The 21,849-nt window shown below is 38.7% G+C and overlaps 1 protein-coding gene across 1 annotated transcript; it reads right to left on the bottom strand.

Moving 5' to 3' along the window:
* Positions 1-1,471: 1,471 nt before the first annotated feature.
* On the bottom strand, positions 1,472-21,016 carry c16orf70 (chromosome 16 open reading frame 70). The gene is made up of 17 exons (XM_002937167.5): positions 20,510-21,016; positions 18,998-19,122; positions 16,005-16,087; positions 12,451-12,534; positions 12,319-12,362; positions 11,944-12,023; positions 11,775-11,869; positions 11,462-11,559; positions 11,259-11,371; positions 10,115-10,248; positions 9,835-9,918; positions 9,618-9,700; positions 8,453-8,496; positions 6,349-6,392; positions 5,547-5,605; positions 3,732-3,804; positions 1,472-1,942 (listed from the first exon to the last, which is right to left on the bottom strand). The coding sequence occupies exons 2-17, from the start codon at positions 19,059-19,061 to the stop codon at positions 1,853-1,855; spliced, it is 1,272 nt and encodes a 423-aa protein (XP_002937213.1). The 5' UTR covers positions 19,062-19,122; positions 20,510-21,016; the 3' UTR covers positions 1,472-1,852.
* Between the last annotated feature and the right edge of the window lie 833 nt (positions 21,017-21,849).

The raw sequence follows: 21,849 nt of genomic DNA, 5'->3' as shown, positions 1-21,849 counted from the left end.
AGAGCAATGCATTATACTGCGCCTTTTAGTCACTGCTCTATTTCAGCTGGAAAAAAAAAAAAAATATTCCATGCGCTGAGCTGGTCTTTGGCTGCTGTATAGAATGGAGAATAACATTATCCCACTAAAATGAATGCATTTTTGGGGAATTTGGCCTCAAATGAAACACTGTAGCAATAGGTATAAGACTTTTGACAAAAAATCCAGTACAATTTTAAAGTGATAGACAAAGGAGGCACATATTCGTTTACAATTTAAATTAAAATGTTTAGTTTAAATTGTTGACTTTACCTTGAAACAAAACCATTTTAAAGAAGCAAGAAATCATGGAAATCATATTGAAAGTGATTAAAAGAGGAAAAAAGGACGCTGAAAGAGAATAATGATTTAACAAAACAGAGATGATTTGAGTTGTTCAGAGAAAAAAAACTAAAATAAAATTATTATGTAGCTCAAGTAATTATTAGTGCAGGAAAAAGGGGAAATCGTCCCTGTCACATAAATATTTCTCGCAGCGTTATGTCTTCTGGGTCCACGTTCGAAGACTTCCCAGTGGACAAGATGACTGATCAAGTAAAGTGTATGTAGTGCAAATGGTGCGACCAAGTAACAAGCAAGTTCATCTTTGTGCTCACATCTCAGAGGTAACCTGCAGAAAATGGCATGCTTACATGAAGTAGAAAAACACTCGCAGGATACTTCTGCAGTGAGGATAACTAATACAGGGTACACCCCTCACAGGGTACTCACATTCACCAGAACCATATGCCTGGGTCCCTACTCTTTACAATGTCTGTAGTGCCCTATGGCTACAATAGGAGTGAGACAGACACATTTACTAATGTTACTAAAGAAGTTTCACTGCTGCAGCAGCACGCAACATCATGCTGAAATTCCCAAACCAGTCCATGCCATTTCTGCTTCATATCACATACACTTGTCTATTCCTGCCAATAAAATAAGTGAAAAAGTGAAGGGCTTGTACGTTTATTCACAGAAGCAGGAGAAATGGATGTTTAATAAGAAATGACAGCAATATGTTGTGCTCTGCAGAAGGAATAGCCAAATTGTTTTTCTCCTGTTAGTGCTGAAAAACAACAACTCCCAGGATCCTCAACCAGATTCTGTCAATTGTAGTGCTGCAACAGCTGGGGAGCAAAAAGATGCCTGCCCCGTTTTACTGCATGGCAAGAAACGTATTATTTCTCTGCAGAAGATATGCAAGGATTCTGCATGTGTTCTCAGTTTTTGGTCACACGATGTGTGTATGTATCTATATATACACACATAAATATATATATATACACATATATTATATATATATATATATATATATATATATATATATATATATATATATATATAAAATATATATACACACATATATATTATATATAATGTATATACACACACACATACAAGCAGGCCAGTTGCATGTAAAGTTGTAAATTATCCAAAGCCACAAAAATCATAATGTGTTTACATCATACATGTATATATAATAGCATACAGATATGACTCAGGTGAACAGAGTAACATTAAAATGCAGGCTCCTCGCTTCCTGCTTCTGTCTCACACATGTGCTTGTGCTTATTGATGCAGCATACAGCGCTCTGCCAGCCAGGACTTCTCACATCATTAGGCTTGAGGAACACTGATGACACTGACTCTTAGGAGGCCTTTTGCAGTACAGAGAAACATGGAAGGGAAGTTGAAGATACCCACAATCGAGTAGCACCCCCTGTTATGCCAACAGCAGACACAGCATGGTAATTCAAGCTGTGCTTTGTGTGGGTATCAGGGTGCAAATCAAGGCACACTGGACTATAATTCCCCACTAACTGTTTCAGGTTTATTGGCTTGGCTCGGAAGGTTTCTGCTGCCCACCGGATCTTGTGGCTCCATACAGAGTAACAGATGCTATGTGATTATTCTGCATCACCTAAAACACAAAGGCAGATAAATCAGGAAGTGCAGGAGACCATTCAGCTATGGTTTTTACCCACAATGCAGTATTTTCTTCAGAATTCCAATGCAATAGTGTGTGCCACAACTTATTTCTATGTTGGTAAATTGCATTTTCTCAGTTTATGTGAATAGTGTTACTTTTGGTATGCAAAAGTCAATAAAGGAATTAGTGTGCAATTCACTGGGTGCAAGTCATTTGTGTGTGTAGTCTCAACATGCTTATGGAACACTAAAAGGCTCCTCAAGGCATGTATTAATTCCAGAGATAAGTTGCTCTATGGACACAGTACTTTGCACTATAAGCATATTTGATCACAAGCAACTGAGACAGTGTATTGGCATTATACACAGTTTTTAAAAGAGTAGGAAAGGTACATACAGAAACATATATTTCTCCCTGATTCTGTATCACAAGCAGCTGAACTTCACGTCTGTCTGCTGCTGCCTAGTCTAGTGTTAAGCTGGCCATACATGTTAACATTTTTAAATTTAGTTATTGTAGGACCAGGCTTATCCTGAAATGATCGTTTAAAAGTAAAATTTGTCCATCGACAAAAATGACCATTTCAAGCGATATCATCTAGATGAAGCTACGGAACTACCTGCTTAGTCCCGCAAACAATTGGACAATGGGAAAATGCCATTGCTAATGCCGAAAATTTTCAAACCTGCCCAATCAATTTTCCGACCAATGTCGCATAAAAAATTGGTAGATGTGCGATAACCTTACGATAATTTGACGGATTTGTCGGATTTCAGTGAAATTGGTCATTAGGGAAAGAAAAATCTTAATTTGTATGCCCACCTACAAACTACCTTTCTGAGCTCTCTTTCTCTCTCTGACTCTGAAGATGGTCCAAGAGGTGTCTACTGCACATACTTGCTGCCTGTGCTCAATTGGAAATCAATCAGGCAAGTGCAGTAGACACCTCTTTGACCATCTGCACAGTCAAAATGAGAAGGAAAGCTCAGAAAAGAAAAGTATGCCTTGTCCTATCAATACTGGAGTGCAAGCACTAACTCCAGTCTAGGCAGATGGAAATGATGTGGCAACTAGCCTTCACAAAGCCCTTGAAATCCCTTCAGCTTCTATGTAATTATGCATTTACTTTTAAGGGCCAGTAGCACCAAATTTAACACAGAATACTTTAACTTTACTTGCGAAATGCCTCACAGGAAGTCAGCTTTGCATCAATTACCTAAAGCACCTAAGCTTTTTATCAATGTCTGTGTTTATATTTATGCTCACAACATTACTCCTAAAGCTGTCCAAAGAAAGAGAAACATAAATTTAAACTGCATATGCTAATAAAAAGCTTAGGTGCTTTAGAATATCAGTGCAAAGCTTACTTCTGTTTCAGTGCACAGAGGAATTCAAGTTGCCTGTCGCCTTTCTCCAACGGATCACTTTGCAAGTCATGCAAGATTTATGGGGAAAAAAAAAAAAAATCCAAGGGGAAGTAAGCCTTACCTATCATGTATTAAAAAATGATGGTGTTACTGTTCCTTTAGGGTTAAGACACATGGAGCTAGTAGTAGCAGCTACTTCGTATGGCTACAGTTCTTAGTATTGTCTATGGTAGGGTACTTTCTGGCATTTAGTAGCCATGACAAGTAGCAGCTACTAGGTAGCTCCATGTGTCTTTGTCCTTAAGGTTTTGATGGGAATCAATAGATCATTGTACACCCCCATAAAAAAAAATCTGGGCAATAATGTTGTTTTTTGAGTTGCAAGCTTCTTTGTAAATCTGAGACATACAGACCTCAAAAATCATCCTCTGGAGGCCAAAGCAAAAAGTGGATCCAAAAGGGTTTGTGTTGTTTGGAGAAGATGACCTAAAATTGAAACACATTTTTAATAACAAGTTTACAAATTGTTAAATAGAGTTAATGGATTATTTGCTACTTATTTCAATTCAGTCAAAGTTATAAGTGGCACACAAACCATATTCAGGATCTCCCCAGTCTAACTAATCTGTAAATCAGTTTGAGTCTTTTATTAACTAAATAAATTTTCTTAAGCCTTTCCTCATTACATAAATAAAAACTGATGATTTAATGTTCTTTCTCTCAGTATAATAGCATCAGTATTACATGTTACAGACAGTAGTACAGGATGCTCCTTTCTTTTTATGGACATTATGCTTTGGGATTAAAGAGGAAATACTTTTATAAAATATAAATAAAATATAAGTAATAAAATAAAAAGACTAGGTTTTGGCCTGCTCAGAACACTTATTATTTAAAGGTACCAATGAAGCCTGTAACATTACTTGCCTTAGCTAAGCCACTGACCAGTGCAGAGCAGTTTTCTTAAATAATAATCCATTGTCTGTTGAATGTTCATGGAGAATTCCTCTGCAAAAATGCGTTGTCTCCCACCCGGAGGGTGACTTTTTTGTTTGGGGAGGCTAAAGCTGGGCCATACATAGACTGACTAAAAGCTAATGTGAGATTTAGTTGGGAAGTTCATTTTTACGCCAGCAGCAAATCCGCTACCTCTTCTGGTTCCCACTGACTTCCAAGGATATTGTGCAAAAGTGCAGGTGGAAGTGCTTTTTTTTACCTTAAAATGCTTAATATATAAGTATTTATACCTGCACTTCTGTGAAGGGTTCTATATTGATTTGTGTTTGTGATCAGTTAGTTTAAATGTGTTTTAGTTAGTTTTATGGAGAGAAAGGCAGTAGGTCCCCAGCACATTATATACAGTCAAATGCATGAGGGCCCCACTGTAGTTGGTGAGGTTCTTAGGTTAAGTTTACAGCCTGCAGATCCTTCTCATCATTTCTGCACTGCCTTCAGTTTGTAATATCACCCCAGCCCTGCCCATATCTGTGCCAGAGCTTCAAGGAATGCAAGAAGATTCCCCGATGATAAAGGTTCCAGAGCAGTGCAGAAAAAGAATGGACCAAATATTTCTAGACAAAATCACTCCTTAAACAGTGTACAAATCTGGGTACATATTAACCCCAGAAAGCTTTAAATCTGTTTTGCTTTTCAAAATATACCATGTAAAATGTAAATACAAAATTTAAATCGCTGGTGGGATGGCATACGTGGCAGCGCGATTTCAGTGAAATCGCACTGCCGTGTATGCCATCCCACCAGCGATTTACATTTTCGCAGGTGGGATGGCATTTCGGGGAGATTAGTCGCCCGCGAACAGGGAGATTTGTCGCGGGCGACTAATTTCCCTGTGTACCAGAGCCCTTAAATAGCTACCCCATGCCTACACATGTAGCTTTGTTTATATAAAAAAAGGGATCCCCAACTTTTTATACCAGTGAGCCACATTCAAATGGAAAAAGTTTTCGGTTTGCAACAGAAGCATGAAAAAGTTCCTGGAGATGCCAATGAGAGCTATGAAATTGGCTATTTGATAGCCCCTATGTTGACTGGAAGCCTACAGAACATGTTGCTTACGAGCCACTGTTTGTAGATCACTGATATAACTATAGTAGTCTTTCAGAGGCGAACACACCAGTTGGAGGGCAAGAGTACATTATATTGTAATTAATTTTATACACTTTCATTTTTGAGGTAAAAGCAGTTTCTGAAATTTTCTCATCTTTTACCTGTGAAGTACAACTGGCTTCTCCACTGGGTGGCCAAGGAACTCCTGAATAGTGTCCCACTGAAATCAAATCACAACTTGTCAGTAGAACCAATAGCAGACTTAGAAAAAAAAAAGGTATTTATCAAATCAAACCCCAGCTGATCTCATTTCCTTCATATATTCAATAAATATTTTTTGATCTTATCCAGATCTAGTATCCCCAGTGCAAGAACTATTAGTTTTTGCTGCTTAAAAATTGCACAACAACTTATTTATAGTGATTTTTAAGGTAACATCAGTAGTTCCAAACTTCTTTAGGTTGTGACATGAAAGTGATGCAACTGATATAGGCAACTTCTGTATGGCAGTAAGGATCTGTGCATCAGATTACTAGTAAGATTTTGAAAGGAAAGTATAGGCATGGACATATATGCATCATATGCAGTATGACTAAACTCTTGACTCTCACTTATTTACACAAATGTATAAACACTGATGCTCGGTTTCTGTTCTATCTTCGCAGCATATTTGCCAACAATACACACATAAGTAACAATCTGGAGGGCTTGTCACTCAGTCCTACACAATCAGAAATACAGTGCAATTATTTTAACTTAATAGCATCCTTGGAAGGCTGCAAAGTCTAGATATTCTGTCCCAGACTTGCGTAAAACATGTCCATTTACAGCTTACCCAGATAACAATTACTACATAAAAAATCCCTCCTGGTACCTACATTGTGAACAGCATTCATTTGTAGGCATTACGTTAAATGAGTGTATATACCCAAAAGGATTATTTTGGAGCAGGTGAATTCTAACCTTGCTGTATGTGGAACAGATTTCTGTTTGGGTTTCTGAATTATCTGTGCAAAGAAAAAAAAAGGCTGGTGTTATTACCTCTTAAATGGTAGAAACATAAAAGGTAAATCCACATTCAACCCATCAAGTGCCATAGATAATAGAGTATGCCAGCACCATAGAGTCCATGTTTCAGGGTTTGATTTTCCCCTCTGGGGAAAAAGCTTGTATTTTGTAATGATTTTTAATGATTTACCTCCTAGCTCTTTGAAGCTTACAATTTAAACTGCAATCTAGTTGTCAGGCCCTGCATCCAAAAATACCTGATGCTCTGTAAGGTAAATGTCATATGTATCGATTTGTCGCTTGCAAGAGATCACCTCTCCCGCAAATTACAAGGGATCCAAAAAAAACTTTTTATCCAGATTAATTGGGTAGCCATAGTTAGAACACTTCAAAGGTGGTGATGCATCCTAATCACAGGTTAGTGTGGAAAAGGATGTTTTCCTGTGTTTAAGCTTGATTGCCACATGTAAAGTGCTTTACATGCAGCTCTCCCCATTCTGCTCAATTAAATTGTATTTTCTGACTCTTTCATGTCTGCGGGAGCTACATCTGTCATTGCCCTAAGGCTCCTCATGCAACTTAATTTTATATTCAAACCATTACCTTACTGCTAGAGCACGTGGGACCCTAGCTAACAGGTGGCCATAAGAGAAAACAAAAATATGTAATTCTTCCATTACAGGACACAAAACTTAATAATGATGCAGTATAGTAAAAGGTGCTTTGTTTGCTCCAGGACTGGTAACCCAGAGTGACAAGATATTTGCTTCTAAATATTAGACTTGGAATAATCTTTGTGCCTATAATTACTTTCCCACCAACTGTTGGAAGGGCGGTTCCTTAATTGGGAAAGCATTTTGGCTTTGCTCTCCTGACTTTCAGCTGTCTTACATCACAGTTATCTGGCTGACAGTTAAGCAAATAGTGCAAAGTACAACTGCATTCCCAATCTAGATAAACGACAAAACAAACATGGTTAAAACTAGCCTAAGGGCTCTGGCACATGGGGAGATTAGTCGCCCGCGACAAATCTCCCTGTTCACGGGCGACTAATCTCCCCGAGTTGCCATCAGTTGCCATCCCACTGGCGACAATGTAAGTCGCCGGTGGGATGGCACACGCGGCGGCGCGATTTCGGCAAATCGCCGAAAATGCCTCACGAGGCAACTTCGGCGATTTGCCGAAATCGCCTGTGCAGCATGTGCCATCCCACCGGCGACTTAAATTGTCGCCGGTGGGATGGCAATTCGGGGAGATTAGTCGCCAAGCTAAGAAGCCAACACTAAGGGACACATTTACTTAGCAATTTTGAGAAAAAGTCGCTTTTTCTTTTTTTTACTTAAATATTTTAGATATTTTTGAGACTTCCGAATAGGTTTTTACCAGTACTCAATTTTTCCAGTAGTTTGTTTTTTTGAAAAAATTTTTAGCCGCGTGCAGCAAATTTGAACCCATATGCTAATTAGGATTCGGGTTTGGTTCGGGGTTCAGCCGAACCCAAAAAAGTGGGTTCGGTGCATCCCTACCATTGAGTCTTATGAAGGCTTAGAATAGTGGAGGAATAGAATAGTCAGTGACAGTTAATCCCCTAGTTGTTTTTTGTTTCACCCAGTTTCACATGAAATTAAAACACAATATTGTTTTCCAGGGAGTGCCAATGCTCCTAAAATGGTTGCTGGAGAAACTCCTGTTTGGGAAAAATAAAGAGGATTCATGGAAACAAACATCCACTTATACTCAAATTTTTCCTCCAAACAATTCAAGAATTATCGTGACATTTTATAAATACAATGATTACAGAGTTTAATTCGAATTTATACCATGACGAGTTTATACATCTTTCAAGGCCAGAAAAAAATGAATTTTAATTTAATTGTGAGTATAAAGGCAAACAGATTCACCAAAGGTGCTTTATACAGCAGAACAATGGCTTCAGCCCTATAACCTTATGTCTTTGTTTGTTACATTATTCATATTTCCCATTTTCCAAGTGCTAAAACTATAACAATCACAGTAATTTTAACTTGGTCCTTGTTTCAGTTCATGGCAAAAAACTAACCTCGCTTTACTGTTAAAGGGATATGGAAATCACAACGATGGTAGCTGTGGAAACAGAAAGTGAGCTTGTTATTTCACCGACTACATACATCATTAGTTTTATGCCTAGTTGTTTGCAACCAAAGGGGTTTATAAAATTTCAACACATAATTAACATAAACACGTACAAAAATTCACTCGATCTTCTGCCTTATGCCTCTGTATGGTGACTAAACTCCTGGGTGCGTTGTTTGCTACATAAAATGGCACTTAGGGAGGTCATTAATTATAAAATACTAACAGTATAGTACTACTATCCCAATAATATATGAACTATACTCATATAACAGAACAGTCAATAATATCTCTTTTTATTTGCATTTAAAAGATGGTTGCCTTTATTTTTTATGCATTTATTTGCTACTAATTTTTTGGCTGGGATTTTAAATAATTTTTTAAATCTTTTAGTTATGATTTTAGGTGGTACTAGGATATTACAATCTATTAGACAGTGGCAAATAATTGATAATGCTTTATTTATTATTAAATCTGTGTCTAGAAGATTAAGCCTTTTAAGATATTTATCAGGCAAATCAATAAAGAAACAACAAGTTATATATTAACTGCTGGTGTGAAGTGTAATGAAATACTTTTAGATGTCTCTCTAATAATGTTATTGTGAATCATTTGATTGTAGGGTATAGTGTTGTAAGTATTCTTTCAATACTTATTATAGATGCAAACTATTTTTTATAAAGATAAAGCTATATTGTTTCACACCCCTAGGGTAACAACCCACGGAACAATTGAGTCGCCTGTGATAGATCTCTGCTACCGTGGTCGACACACTGCTCCGAAAAGGTGTGACTTTGGTTAGTGAAGCGTTGCCAAGGGCTTTCTACTGGCAACTCCTACTGTTGCCAGTGGAAAGCCTTTTCAGAGCGGTTTGTCGCCCGTGATAGCAGAGACAACCGCTCGTTGGTTCTTGCCCTTAGATGTAACCATGGAGTGCCATGACCTTTATAAAGCCTGCGGTCTTGTGGCTTTACATTGCCATGTATTTTTTGTATCTTACAACAGAGAGATAGATCATTACTCCATGTACACATACAATACTATTTAAGATTAGTTCTGTAACCTAATCTTAAACCATGTCACATGCTTTAGCATTCTTCAGATCGACTTACATGTTGAAGTTGTAATGTCCAGGATAATTTGTGTGCAAGACAAACTTCTTGACCCTGTGTGTGTTTGCATCAAAAAGAATATCCTGCAAACATTAGATATATGCAAAGAATCAGTGCCTGCTGAGCTCTCAGTCATATTGCATGATAACAGAACATAGCCCCCCATTGAACTGAATAGCCAGGTTTATTACCATGCTAGTATAGTGGCCAGACTTACCACTCCCATGGTAAAGTAGTTGTAATAATAATCATTGCACTTAGAAGGAACCTGTTTGTGAGGAGATGGGGAATGGATTTTCATCTGTAATCACAAGAAAATAGAATTTAAAAAGAGAATAAGTACTCATTGGTCACTTCTCTTCCACTTATAATGAGATTTTTAGTCAGTATAATGCTCAGTGGTGAGTTTTCTTGCATCTATAATTATGTTTTCCGACAACTTCTATAGCAAAACTAGGGGCGCAGTGAGACACTAACCTCTCTACTGTGATCCTTACCTTGTCTTCTGACTTGTAGAATACTTTATGAGGTGCCCCTAGAGTGCTCAGCACATCTTGGCAAGAATCTCCAAAGTGTATACATCGTTCTGAAACTCTTAACTTAGCATCTCCCATCACACCTGGGCCACAGCCTATTGAGCAGAGTAGAAAGACATGGACTTAAAACAGATTTTAAAAAAAACAAAAAACAAAACTTTGTCTCTATATTTTACCTAAACATCTAAACATATATCCTCCTTGCCATCCACCTAACTGTTGCAGAAGGGCTTGTAGTCACCATCTTGAAAAAATCTTTCCATCCAGCACAGATATGAGGCCATCCACCATGAGTGAAGGCTATAAAAGGTCAATTATGTCATGTACCTCCACACTAATATCTAACTCAATAGGACAGGCCTTTATTATGGAGGTCTGTGCATGCTGTGCAAGGGTGAGCCCTTCTGGAGTGGAGGCTGATGTCTGACCATGCTAAACATAGGCACAGCATTTTTGACTGGGAAACCAATGCATGGGGACAAAAAAGCAAGGCAAAGTACATTACATCATGATTTGGTATGGTCTGTGGCTAGCCATTTAATGGTCTATGGCTAGCCATTTAATCACAAGAGCTTTAAACATAAGTGGCTCTCATTTACCAACATTTGTGATCATTATTCGACCTGCACTTGACTGACTATGTGAACTACTGATAAATTGCCATGGTTACTGCTCGGATGCCAAGGTCAAGAATGTCTAAACAGCACAGCAATATATTAATATGTTTAAAATATGCATACCAAAGCAAAAAATGGTCCTTATGGAAAAACTATAAAGATAAATTATGAGGGAATATAAGATTAAGTAAAGGGTTTTTGAAAGTTTGTACTGAAACTATATGGGTTAATATATATATATGTGTTCCTTTTTTTTTTTTTTCTTTCTTCTACACTCTTGCTTTGCTCTCTTTCTTTCCCCCTCTCCTCCTTTCTCCCAAGCGTGCTCTGCAAAGAGCATAAGTTATGGTTCATACATAGGTGTTTAGCCTTAAGTTACTTACTATAACGATAACCTTGTCAGAGGCTACTTCTATATCATGTTGTTGGTTGTTTGTGATGATAAAACAATAAAAATTGTCAAATTTTAAAAAAAAAAATATGCATACCAGTACTAAGTAGGCGAAGTCGTAGCCCCAATGGTCCAGATTCATCACGAAGAACATCAACACTCTCTGTGTATACATTGCCATGGTAACAGCCAAGTGGCATACTGGGAGCCCTGCAAAGGAAAAAGCAAAGATAGGAATGGAAAACAACTAAAGTTTGAACTAAGCACAAGATATTATTTATTCCACTAACTGCAACTTACTTTGTGTCCTGGAGACTATTTCCGCTGTAGATGAACATTCGTTTCACCATGGCCCCATGTGGGATTTGGAGGGAAGCTAATCCATGGGCAAAGTTTGGCTTCATTAAAAAAAGAAAATAAATGAATCAAATCAACCAATAGTAACATCTGCTTACATGTGATCTAGAACCATCTATGTTCAAACCTCACTAATAAAACTCTGCTAATCATTTTAATTTTCATTTAAGCCAAATCATGCCTATTTTTGCAGTACTATCACAGCTAGTAACAACATGGTTCTACTCTTTGATCTGGCAGAAAAAGGTAGTCTAACCTCATACTTTGGAGCTTCTGTCCAGGAATCCAATTGGAAAGAGAAAGAGAGACCACGAAAATTGAGGTGGAACAGTTGCTCTGCAGAATTGTATACTAAAACAAGAAAGAAGTATAAATACCAAGACTAGTATATCAATCCCAAAACTGGCAAAATTGTACCATCTTACCTCCTGGGTGTGTTGCTCCAAATGACTGATCTATTTGTTCTATGGTAGGTGCGATGGCTTGTGAATTGAAGTGAACACCACTGTGAATGCGAAAGGAGAAGAAAAAAAAGTGGTGATAAAATAAATATCACAAACCATATGCCACTCAAATTCAGGGAAGCACCAAATCCATAATTTTTTGTGTCATCTGTGAACAATTTTTTTTTTTTTTTTACCAGACACAACTTTACCAAATCCTGCATAAAGCACCACAAATTGATCAACTTCCAAATCAAATCCTACATTTGGTGCATTCCTATCAACATTTGTTACACAGTTTTGCAAACTGTTATTTAAGCATTCCCATTCTGATCCAAACCATAAGGTGACTCTTACCAGTATTTTAATTTTACTTTGGTCAAATCATAGACTTCTATCACCTAGACAAAAAGGGAAAGTTGTGTATTAAAATGTTGGAAAAACCTTTTGTATGCTTCTTCGATTCTGCATTTGTAAATAACAACTCACCTTTAGTCTCTGATTAAAGGCATCAAACAGCAGTTTAATTCCATCCTGAGTCAGGCTAAGGATGAGGTCATGGTTTAAAGGACACTGTAAAACAGATAGGGAACTTATAAGGGTATAAAGACATATCACAACAGTTAATTACAAAGTCACAAAGTCATCTGTACTTCAGTATTTCCAAAATTTTTCTACTAAAAGCGCCAAGATATAGTCAAGTACACCCTTCGAATTTGCAGGAGGGTTGGCATTCAGTACTAATAGGTACCAAATGGCTTTGCAGGGTAATGAATAGTTTTCAAAAGTAAGTTAAATGACACTCTTCTATAAAAGCTGTAAAAAGTATATATTTAATAAGAGAAAATAAGATTTATTTAATCTGTTTCAGGGGCAATAAATCCAATAAAGGGAGCTTGGCCATGCAGTACAGTTGTTTGTTACAATTAAATTCCTTAGTATTTGTTGGACTTAACAGGGCAATTGAAAGCACTTTTGATTCAGGATGTACGTCAATATCGAAAAATAATTTTGGGTGGGATAAGGTTGATAAAATAATCCCTTATTAAAGATAAAGTAGAACACATGGTTTATGCAAGCCCTATGTATTGAGCACTTGCTGAACAAAATGTAGATGACAAAGAAAAGAAAAAAACTACATCAGGTAAATGAGAACAGCTCACTGTATTGAATATACTCCTCCAGTTGCTTAAATACTGGTGGGGAGCAAGGGGGTAACATTACTGAGAGGTCATCAGCACAGCGGTGATGCTGTCAGGAGACATGTCTGGTAAGGAGGAAAAAAGGCAAGCATATCTGGACCAGGGCCCACAGAACACTAGTTATGTTGCTGTACTCCTACATTGTACATTGTAGTATTTGAGCTTTATAATAATAGTATTTCTCATAGGAATACTATTAAACACTACTTGGATACTTGGAATTAAGTTCAATATTCCATTGCACATAACTTGGTATACCATACTCCTGCCAGTGGTCCAAATTTAGGCAGAATAGTTCTGATGCCCAAACAGGCAAGGTTTACTGGAAAATGGATGGGGTATGGGGCAGACTGTGTTACAATTTGGATGCAACTGCGTATGGCCAGGAAAGCATTTATTTACCTTTCACAAATGAGTCTTCCTTTGTGGAACAGTAGGGATATATGATTGATTAATGTTTACTAGCTTTATGACCGATACGTATATAAGGGATAAGCAGCAGGTGTCACAAGAGGCTCCTTTTATAACAGGATGACTATGACAGGACTATATTTATCTGAAAGTACTTTATATATACAGTGGTGTGAAAAACTATTTGCCCCCTTCCTGATTTCTTATTCTTTTGCATGTTTGTCACACAAAATGTTTCTGATCATCAAACACATTTAACTATTAGTCAAAGATAACACAAGTAAACACAAAATGCAGTTTTTAAATGAGGGTTATTATTATTTAGGGAGAAAAAAAATCCAAACCTACATGGCCCTGTGTGAAAAAGTAATTGCCCCCTGAACCTAATAACTGGTTGGGCCACCCTAAGCAGCAATAACTGCAATCGAGCGTTTGCGATAACTTGCAACGAGTCTTTTACAGCGCTCTGGAGGAATTTTGGCCCACTCATCTTTGCAGAATTGTTGTAATTCAGCTTTATTTGAGGGTTTTCTAGCATGAACCACCTTTTTAAGGTCATGCCACAACATCTCCATAGGATTCAGGTCAGGACTTTGACTAGGCCACTCCAAAGTCTTCATTTTGTTTTTCTTCAGCCATTCAGAGGTGGATTTGCTGGTGTGTTTTGGGTCATTATCCTGCTGCAGCACCCAAGATCGCTTCAGCTTGAGTTGACGAACAGATGGCCGGACATTCTCCTTCAGGATTTTTGGTAGACAGTAGAATTCATGGTTCCATCTATCACAGCAAGCCTTCCAGGTCCTGAAGCAGCAAAACAACCCCAGACCATCACACTACCACCACCATATTTTACTGTTGGTAGGATGTTCTTTTTCTGAAATGCTGTGTTACTTTTACGCCAGATGTAACGGGACACGCACCTTCCAAAAAGTTCAACTTTTGTCTCGTCGGTCCACAAGGTATTTTCCCAAAAGTTTTGGCAATCATTGAGATGTTTTTTAGCAAAATTGAGACGAGCCATAATGTTCTTTTTGCTTAAAAGTGGTTTGCGCCTTGGAAATCTGCCATGCAGGCCATTTTTGCCCAGTCTCTTTCTTATGGTGGAGTCATGAACACTGACCTTAATTGAGGCAAGTGAGGCCTGCAGTTCTTTAGATGTTGTCCTGGGGTCTTTTGTGGCCTCTCGGATGAGTTGTCCCTGCGCTCTTGGGGTAATTTTGGTCGGCCGGCCACTCCTGGGAAGGTTCACCACTGTTCCATGTTTTTGCCATTTGTGGATAATGGCTCTCACTGTGGTTCGCTGGAGTCCCAAAGATTTAGAAATGGCTTTATAACCTTTACCAGACTGATAGATCTCAATTACTTTTGTTCTCATTTGTTCCTGAATTTCTTTGGATCTTGGCATGATATCTAGCTTTTGAGGTGCTTTTGGTCTACTTCTCTGTGTCAGGTAGCTCCTAGTGATTTCTTGATTGAAACAGGTGTGGCAGTAATCAGGCCTGGTGGTGACTACAGAAATTGAACTCAGGTGTGATAAACCACAGTTAAGTTATTTTTTAACAAAGGGGGCAATCAATTTTTCACACAGGGCCATGTAGATTTGGAGTTTTTTTTCTCCCTTAATAACGTAAACCTTCATTTAAAAACTGCATTTTGTGTTCAATTATGTTATCTTTGACTAATAGTTAACAGTTTTTGATGAGCAGAAACATTTAAGTGTGACAAACATGCAAAAGAATAAGAAATCAGGAAGGGGGCAAATAGTTTTTCACACCACTGTATTCTAAATACAGAGCTGCTATCAGACTAATCTCTAACTTCTAGCTAGAACAGCCAGGCCTGGCTGTCCTGCACTAGCTTGTATTAGCTGGGGGGCCCCACTGCTGTCAGAGAGCTGAAGACTTGGGAAAGGAGGGCAGGAGCTCGGGTGCCTGCATTTTTTCCTCCTACACAGCTTTCTCTATGGTTTTTGGTTCCCTGTTAAGCCCCGGTAAAGCTGTATGGTGATTGGGAGGGAAGTTTAAACTTCACTCGCCCAATCCCTGTGCAGCTTTATTGGGACTAAAACTTCAGCAACAAATGAGCAATAAGGAAGGCTGTGTAGGGGAAAGAACCTGCAGGCACCGCTCACCCTTTCCAAGTCTGCAGCTCAGTGACAGCAGGGGAAACCTTGTCCAAGGCCAAATTTTTTGGTACTACGCACTTGTGTTCATGCAGGGCCCTATATAACTAACTTGTATGTGGGCCTCAAACTTCCTGATGGTGGCCCTGGGTATGATGGTCATCATGTATTAATAACGCACCAATATATTCTGCAGTGCTGTACAAAAGCCTGGGATAGATATATCTATATCTATATATCCCAAATATTTACCAATACAGGAGGTAAAGCTTGTAATCTAAGTTTTTGGCCAAAATGCATTGATTTACCTGATCGCTATAAAGGATCTGAACATTTCTGATGGTCCTGCAATTCTTTTGGAGGATGGCTACTCCCTGAGCAAAGGGCATTCCTGTAACCAAGATGGAAAAAAAGTCAGTTACAAAACAAAGGCAAACATACTGGCTGCTCCTTTTACTGTCTAATTGAAGATTAAACCTAAAAAGTAAAAAAAAAAATAATAATTAACCCTCAGCAACTTTCCACTATACATCAAACATGTCCAGTTATAGTGAGGTTATTTAAAAATGAAGGAAGTGAAAGTAGTACTTGTTTATTCCTTTCAGTACTGACTCTCAAATCCAAAACAATGCAGCAAAAGTTTGTTCTCCTACACGTCTTTTCAGCAATTAAGAGCCCCAGCCCGGGTCTGGCGTTAGTTATTATATTTACTGGGGGGACCTAACAACTTGCCACCTCTTAGTGATTAAAGGGGTGGTTCACCTGTAAGTTAACTTTTAGTATGTTATAGAATGGCCAATTCTAAGCAACTTTTCAACTGGTCTTCATTATTTACTTGGTATAATTTTCATATTATTTGCCACCTTCTTCTGGCTCTTTTCAGCAAACAAGCAAGCAGCCAAAAAACGATACTGACACTAATAAACTACTCTTCAAAATATGAATGTACATTAAAAGTTCCCTATAGATCATGTTGATCATAGATTTGCTTTTGTAAGTAATTGTTTCTTGAAGTCCCTAAACCTGACTGTTTTGCCAGCCTGACTATCCCTTCTCAACCTGTCAGTTATAGCTTCTAATGCTAATGGACTCCTGCTGCACAAATATGGCAGCCCCCTTATAGAGCAACATGGGGGATCTGATATGTAATGTAAAATACTTTTAAGGCAAAATTATAAATTGCATGCAGGGACTATGTTATGATAGATGTAAAAAGGTTTAATTTCTGGTGTCAGTATCTCTTTAAGGCTACAATTTTATTGTTATAGTTAGTTTTTATAACTTATCTTCAAACCCTCTCCTATGCATATACCAGTCTCTCATCCAAACCAGTCCCTGGTTGCTAAGGTGACTTGGACCGTAGCAACCAAATAGCTGCTGAAACTCTAAACTGGGGAGTTGCTAAACTGAAAATGAAATAACTAAAAAGAATATCGCTCTCTACATCATACTAAAAGTTAACTAAAAGATGAACAACCCCATTTTCTCCTTTGGTTCAGGAATAACTGAACTGGTTCTAACTCTTCCAGCCAGCGATCTACAGGAAATTAAATTTGCTTGAGCTCCACAAAGTAGAGCAATTAGACAACAAGCCAAGCACTAAACTGGACCACAAAGTGCAGTCACCAAACCAAACATCAACACAAGTACATCAGCACAAGTGCTTTTAGGCACGTAGAATCATTACGAACATTTCTCAGTGGTTCAACAGTGGCCACTGTATGGCCAGCTTTACTTGGCTGCCAAATTGACCACTCTTGTGGTGATCGAAACGCGTAGATGGTATGCTGAAATAATGATTTTCTTCTAGTGGTTTTGCATAAAGTGATCTGACAATTTAGCCCAGGCATCAGCCACAGTTGACTCACCACCTAGTTGGCAAAACTGGCCAAAGATTAACTTGCAAGGGAATGTTTGGGTGCATGACTAGCTTTAGTCTGGCTAACTCAGAACAAAACAGCAAAGTACAATTTGTGTTACAGGGTTATGCAATAAAACAGCCTTACCAAGGTTCAGTAACTCAATAACAACAATTCATCAGATAGCATTTACTGGTCACCTAATTAAAAATGACCATCTTATTGGCAGCTTTGGGTTACTGCACAGAGGCAAGCTTAGTGACTTTAATTACATATGGGGGTTAGTGCCCTACTTTCTTAAAGGGGTTATTCACCTTTGAGTTAACTTTCAGTATGATTTAGAGAGCAATATTCTGTGATAATCTGCAATTGATGAACATTTTTATTATTTGCAGCTATTTCAATTTTTGTTTAGCAGCTCTCCAGTTTGCAGTTTCAGCAGCCATCTGGTTGCTAGGTTTAGCCTCAGGCTGCCTTAGGACAGCAAGGACCCCTGAGAAGTTGTTGCACACCCTTCCCTTGCCCTACACATGGGAATGCAGTGATCAATGTGGAGGAAATCGGAAGCAGTGCCAGAATAGGGTATCTGGGCCCACTGAGGATAGTTACCTCCCATGAACCCTTCACCCCATCTGGCACCACCCGTTGCCACCACACAACCTAACTTCCTCCATCACCATTCTTTTGCACCCCACAAGCTGCAAACACCCTGCCACCACCATTCCCCCTGGAGATGAGCCTAGGGTGACTGGGACCACAGATATTTTTCTTGTACCCTGGTGGGTCAGTCCAGCCTTGATCAGAAGGGACTGTGATGTGGTCAGTGCAGTGGTGATCAGAAATGGACAACAAAGGAAAGCATCAGTGGGGGTCAAAGAGGACTGGAGAGTGTCCAATGTGGTGGTATTAAAAGATGCATGGCAGGGGAAGGCAAAGGGCTAGGAACAATAGGCTTGAAAAAATAAGCATTGAAAACTATGATGATGATGTGGTACGTCGGGTTGTGCCAGCGCAGCATCATGCAAAAATAAAATTTGCTAAAATTGTTTGAGCAGATTTCAGGAAACAAGGACTACATGTGCTAAAAAAACATAAGATGACAGGAAATATTTAATATATGTAGATATTTTGTCTGTTTGTCTTTTTTTCTTCTTCTTTATAGTCATTGGTACCTCTGCATGGCTGCTTTCTCTACAGTGCTCTGTTCCTCAGAGCTCAGCTAGTCTACAATGATAATAACTTACTATAAACAGCCTTCTCTCCAGCACTTCAATGAACAAACCACAAAAACATTTTTATATTGTGTAGCAAACCAATATTCTGTAAAAAGCTCATGAATATGTATCTCTTAACAAAGCATCTTTAAATATGCACAACCATTAAAAAACCCTTGTATAATCTAGCACTATCTATTAACTTCTATTATTATTCACAGCCCTCACCTAGTGTAAATTCCCATTGCTGGTTTCCTAAAGATCTCTCTGGTACAACCTCCAGATCCAGCATTGGCTCAAGGCAGGGAGTCTCCAGGGATCAGCTGAGGTCCCGTATGTCACCAAGGAGAAAACTGTCAGGGAAACAGAGCAACAGAAGTTCATTATGTGTCTATAATGATTCTGCTTTACAGGTACAAAATAAAACAATTATATGCGCGTATCTCCTTTTTCACAACAAAACATTTTCTGCACTAGTGGCAGCAATGCAGATGTGAATAAATTCACTTCTACACACTGTCAGATTCTACACATTTTATATAAAAGCTTTTTACTAGGTTCTTTTTTTCAGATTTTGTTGTGTATACACAATATACAACAGAGCAAGGTAACTTAAAAGGAACAAAAAAAAAAAATAGTGATGTAGAGGCAGGAAGAGTTAAAATCCTTTTTTCTGTAAAGTCTTGTGCTTACCAGCAAATCTACAAAATATAGAGCAGTATCCTTCCCACAGAGTATGTCAGCTGTGTGGTCAGGGCACTTGGAGTTAACAGTGTGTTGGAAATTATGTTTTCTGGCAGTTCGGCAGCAAACTGCTTATTTTTATTAACTATATACAAGTTTCTGAAGCAAACACAAAATTTTGTACCAGCGAGGGTACATCATAATTAAATGCAGAAAAAACCCTTTGAATATTTTTGGTGTTACTGGTCCTTTAATCAACTGCCAAACAGTATAGTGGCACAGTGGCTTGCTGTGTGTTTTTCTGACAGGGAGTGCACTGCGTGTAATATGCACAAATATTTGTCAGAACCTGCTCAATGGTAGATTAAGGAAGACATCCTCTACTGACAAAATAGTTTGTTGTATTTTTTCAGAAAATCTGTAGGAGTATTGTAACTTTATGCTACTATGTATTTGTAAGCTTGTATGTAACTAAACGTGTCTGTATACACAATAGATTAGATTCTGTTTGACCAGTAATATATGGATATCATGTTATTAATAGCTCTGTTCCACATGATGGCTTTGCCATCTTTCACTTATAAGTTCACGTCAGCCTATAAAGTGCATAATGACATTAATTAGGAGTGTTATGTTTTCAGTAACGGTGTCAGATCTTACAGAGAGAGAGACAATTTATATTCACTATAATAAGGTTACATTTACAATAGAACATTTACACAAATGACATACTGTACTGAATAACAGAGCCAGCTCATTTATGTTTCAAACGCATAACACCACCCATATCTGCAAACTGGACCTTACTTTATTCTAGCACTTTATGCACATAACTGTACAGGGCTCTTAACATACGGACCTCAAACTGTGGCCATACTACAACACCCAGCATTCCCTGTCAATCTTGGGTAGGTTTGAGATAAATATATATATATATATATATATATATATATATACATATATACAGCGTCAACTAAAGCCCTTTGACAGATTACAGACACCCCCACCCCCTATAGACAAATACATTCCCTTTTTTTACGCAGCCCATGTACTCACCGGTGTAAGTGGATACTATGCGGGTACAAATGTGGCAGCTCCTGCTATACAATGCTGCTATTCAGTCTGTACACAGAACCTGCTCTTCTGTCTATTCTCGCAGCGCACAGGCTGCTTTTTGTGGCTTTCACCCCTCTGTTTTCTTTTCTCCTAGTCGCTGCCGTAAAACTTCCGGTTTCTACAAGCAGCTGCCGTAAAGTGAGTTGCGCCCTCCTCCAAGTGTCATGCAGAGAGAAGGGGGGAGTGACTAGGATCCCGGTAGCAAAGAAAGAAGGAATGGCGGACTGTTTACAGAAGAGGGCAGCCTGCGAAGAAGGCATGAAGACTCAATGGAGAAGACTTGGAGGAGGAAAGGGAAAGAGACAAAGAAACCACGGAAAAGAGAGGGGTGAATCTTTTGTTAAAGGGGCACAGTCATCAAAAAATGAAAAACTGCTTCACTGTAAACTTTGTGTGGTGTTAGATAAACGGAATTGCTTTGGAAAATATATTTAGCGAAGAAAGTGTTCATGTTTTACTTTTAAAGGCAGCAGTTCTGTCAGGCGTTATGGCTGATAAACCGGCTAGCGTCCTGACAGGTCTTATTTGCTTGTGTATGATTTCTGCCTCACCGTTTTAAACTAGATAGTCAAAAGCCTGCTCTGTAGTGGCTAATTAGCAATGCAGTTGCATTAATAGCTTCATAAAGGATGAAAATATAGGGGCTAGAACAAATATCAAACATCTGTTGGTCTGAGTGGTTTGTTGTGACAAATTCCAATGTAGAAAGAAAGCTACATATTCTCTTATATATATGTAGCCCACTTTATGAGATTCTATGGCACTACCCGTTGGAGCACAATACTTTGGCGCTACAGGAGTCCTGAGCCCCCGCTTACTATGGGGGTTTACAGGGATTTCTCCCTTTAATGGCATGCCTCCACCCAGGGATGGTGTTGTGGAACTGTAATCCACCCCATGGGAAACGATCAGGATGCTAGGCCCCTTTGGGACCCACGTACTCCCGATGTGATGTACTCACTCTTTGAGTTATTCCTTACCAGCGTAGTAGTGGTCCTCTGGGCTAGGTAGATATTCACAGCAGACACAGTTGTATATGAAATGAATGCTATGATTTATTCAGGCAGAAACCTCTCCAGGAGCGGCATATCATTTATACACACGGCAGGGCATATACTCCTTACTTCTCATTGAGAACCTTTTCCTGTTGGTACTACCTCATGGGTTTCCCAGATGTGCTCCCATCTAGGTGCTATCCCCGGTACTATTGGCAAGACCCTCCCTTATGGAGTTCTCCCAGTACCCATGCTAGGACGTTACACCACAAGGACCCACACCGG

The sequence above is a fragment of the Xenopus tropicalis genome, chromosome 4, assembly GCF_000004195.4.
Source record: "Xenopus tropicalis strain Nigerian chromosome 4, UCB_Xtro_10.0, whole genome shotgun sequence".
In the NCBI taxonomy this organism is placed as follows: Eukaryota; Metazoa; Chordata; class Amphibia; order Anura; family Pipidae; genus Xenopus; species Xenopus tropicalis.
Note: the sequence above shows the minus strand (reverse complement) of the source record. Positions and strands in the feature narration are given on the sequence as shown.

Coding starts and splice junctions, on each gene's coding strand:
- c16orf70 (XM_002937167.5), bottom strand. CDS start 19,061: ATGCTGGATCTGGAGGTTGTACCAGAGAGATCTTTAGGAAACCAGCAA. Junction 5,606..6,348: donor TCTGTTCCACATACAGCAAG/GTTAGAATTCAC, acceptor ATTTGATTTCAG/TGGGACACTATTCAGGAGTT. Junction 1,943..3,731: donor TCCAGAGGATGATTTTTGAG/GTCTGTATGTCT, acceptor TTTGTGTTTTAG/GTGATGCAGAATAATCACAT.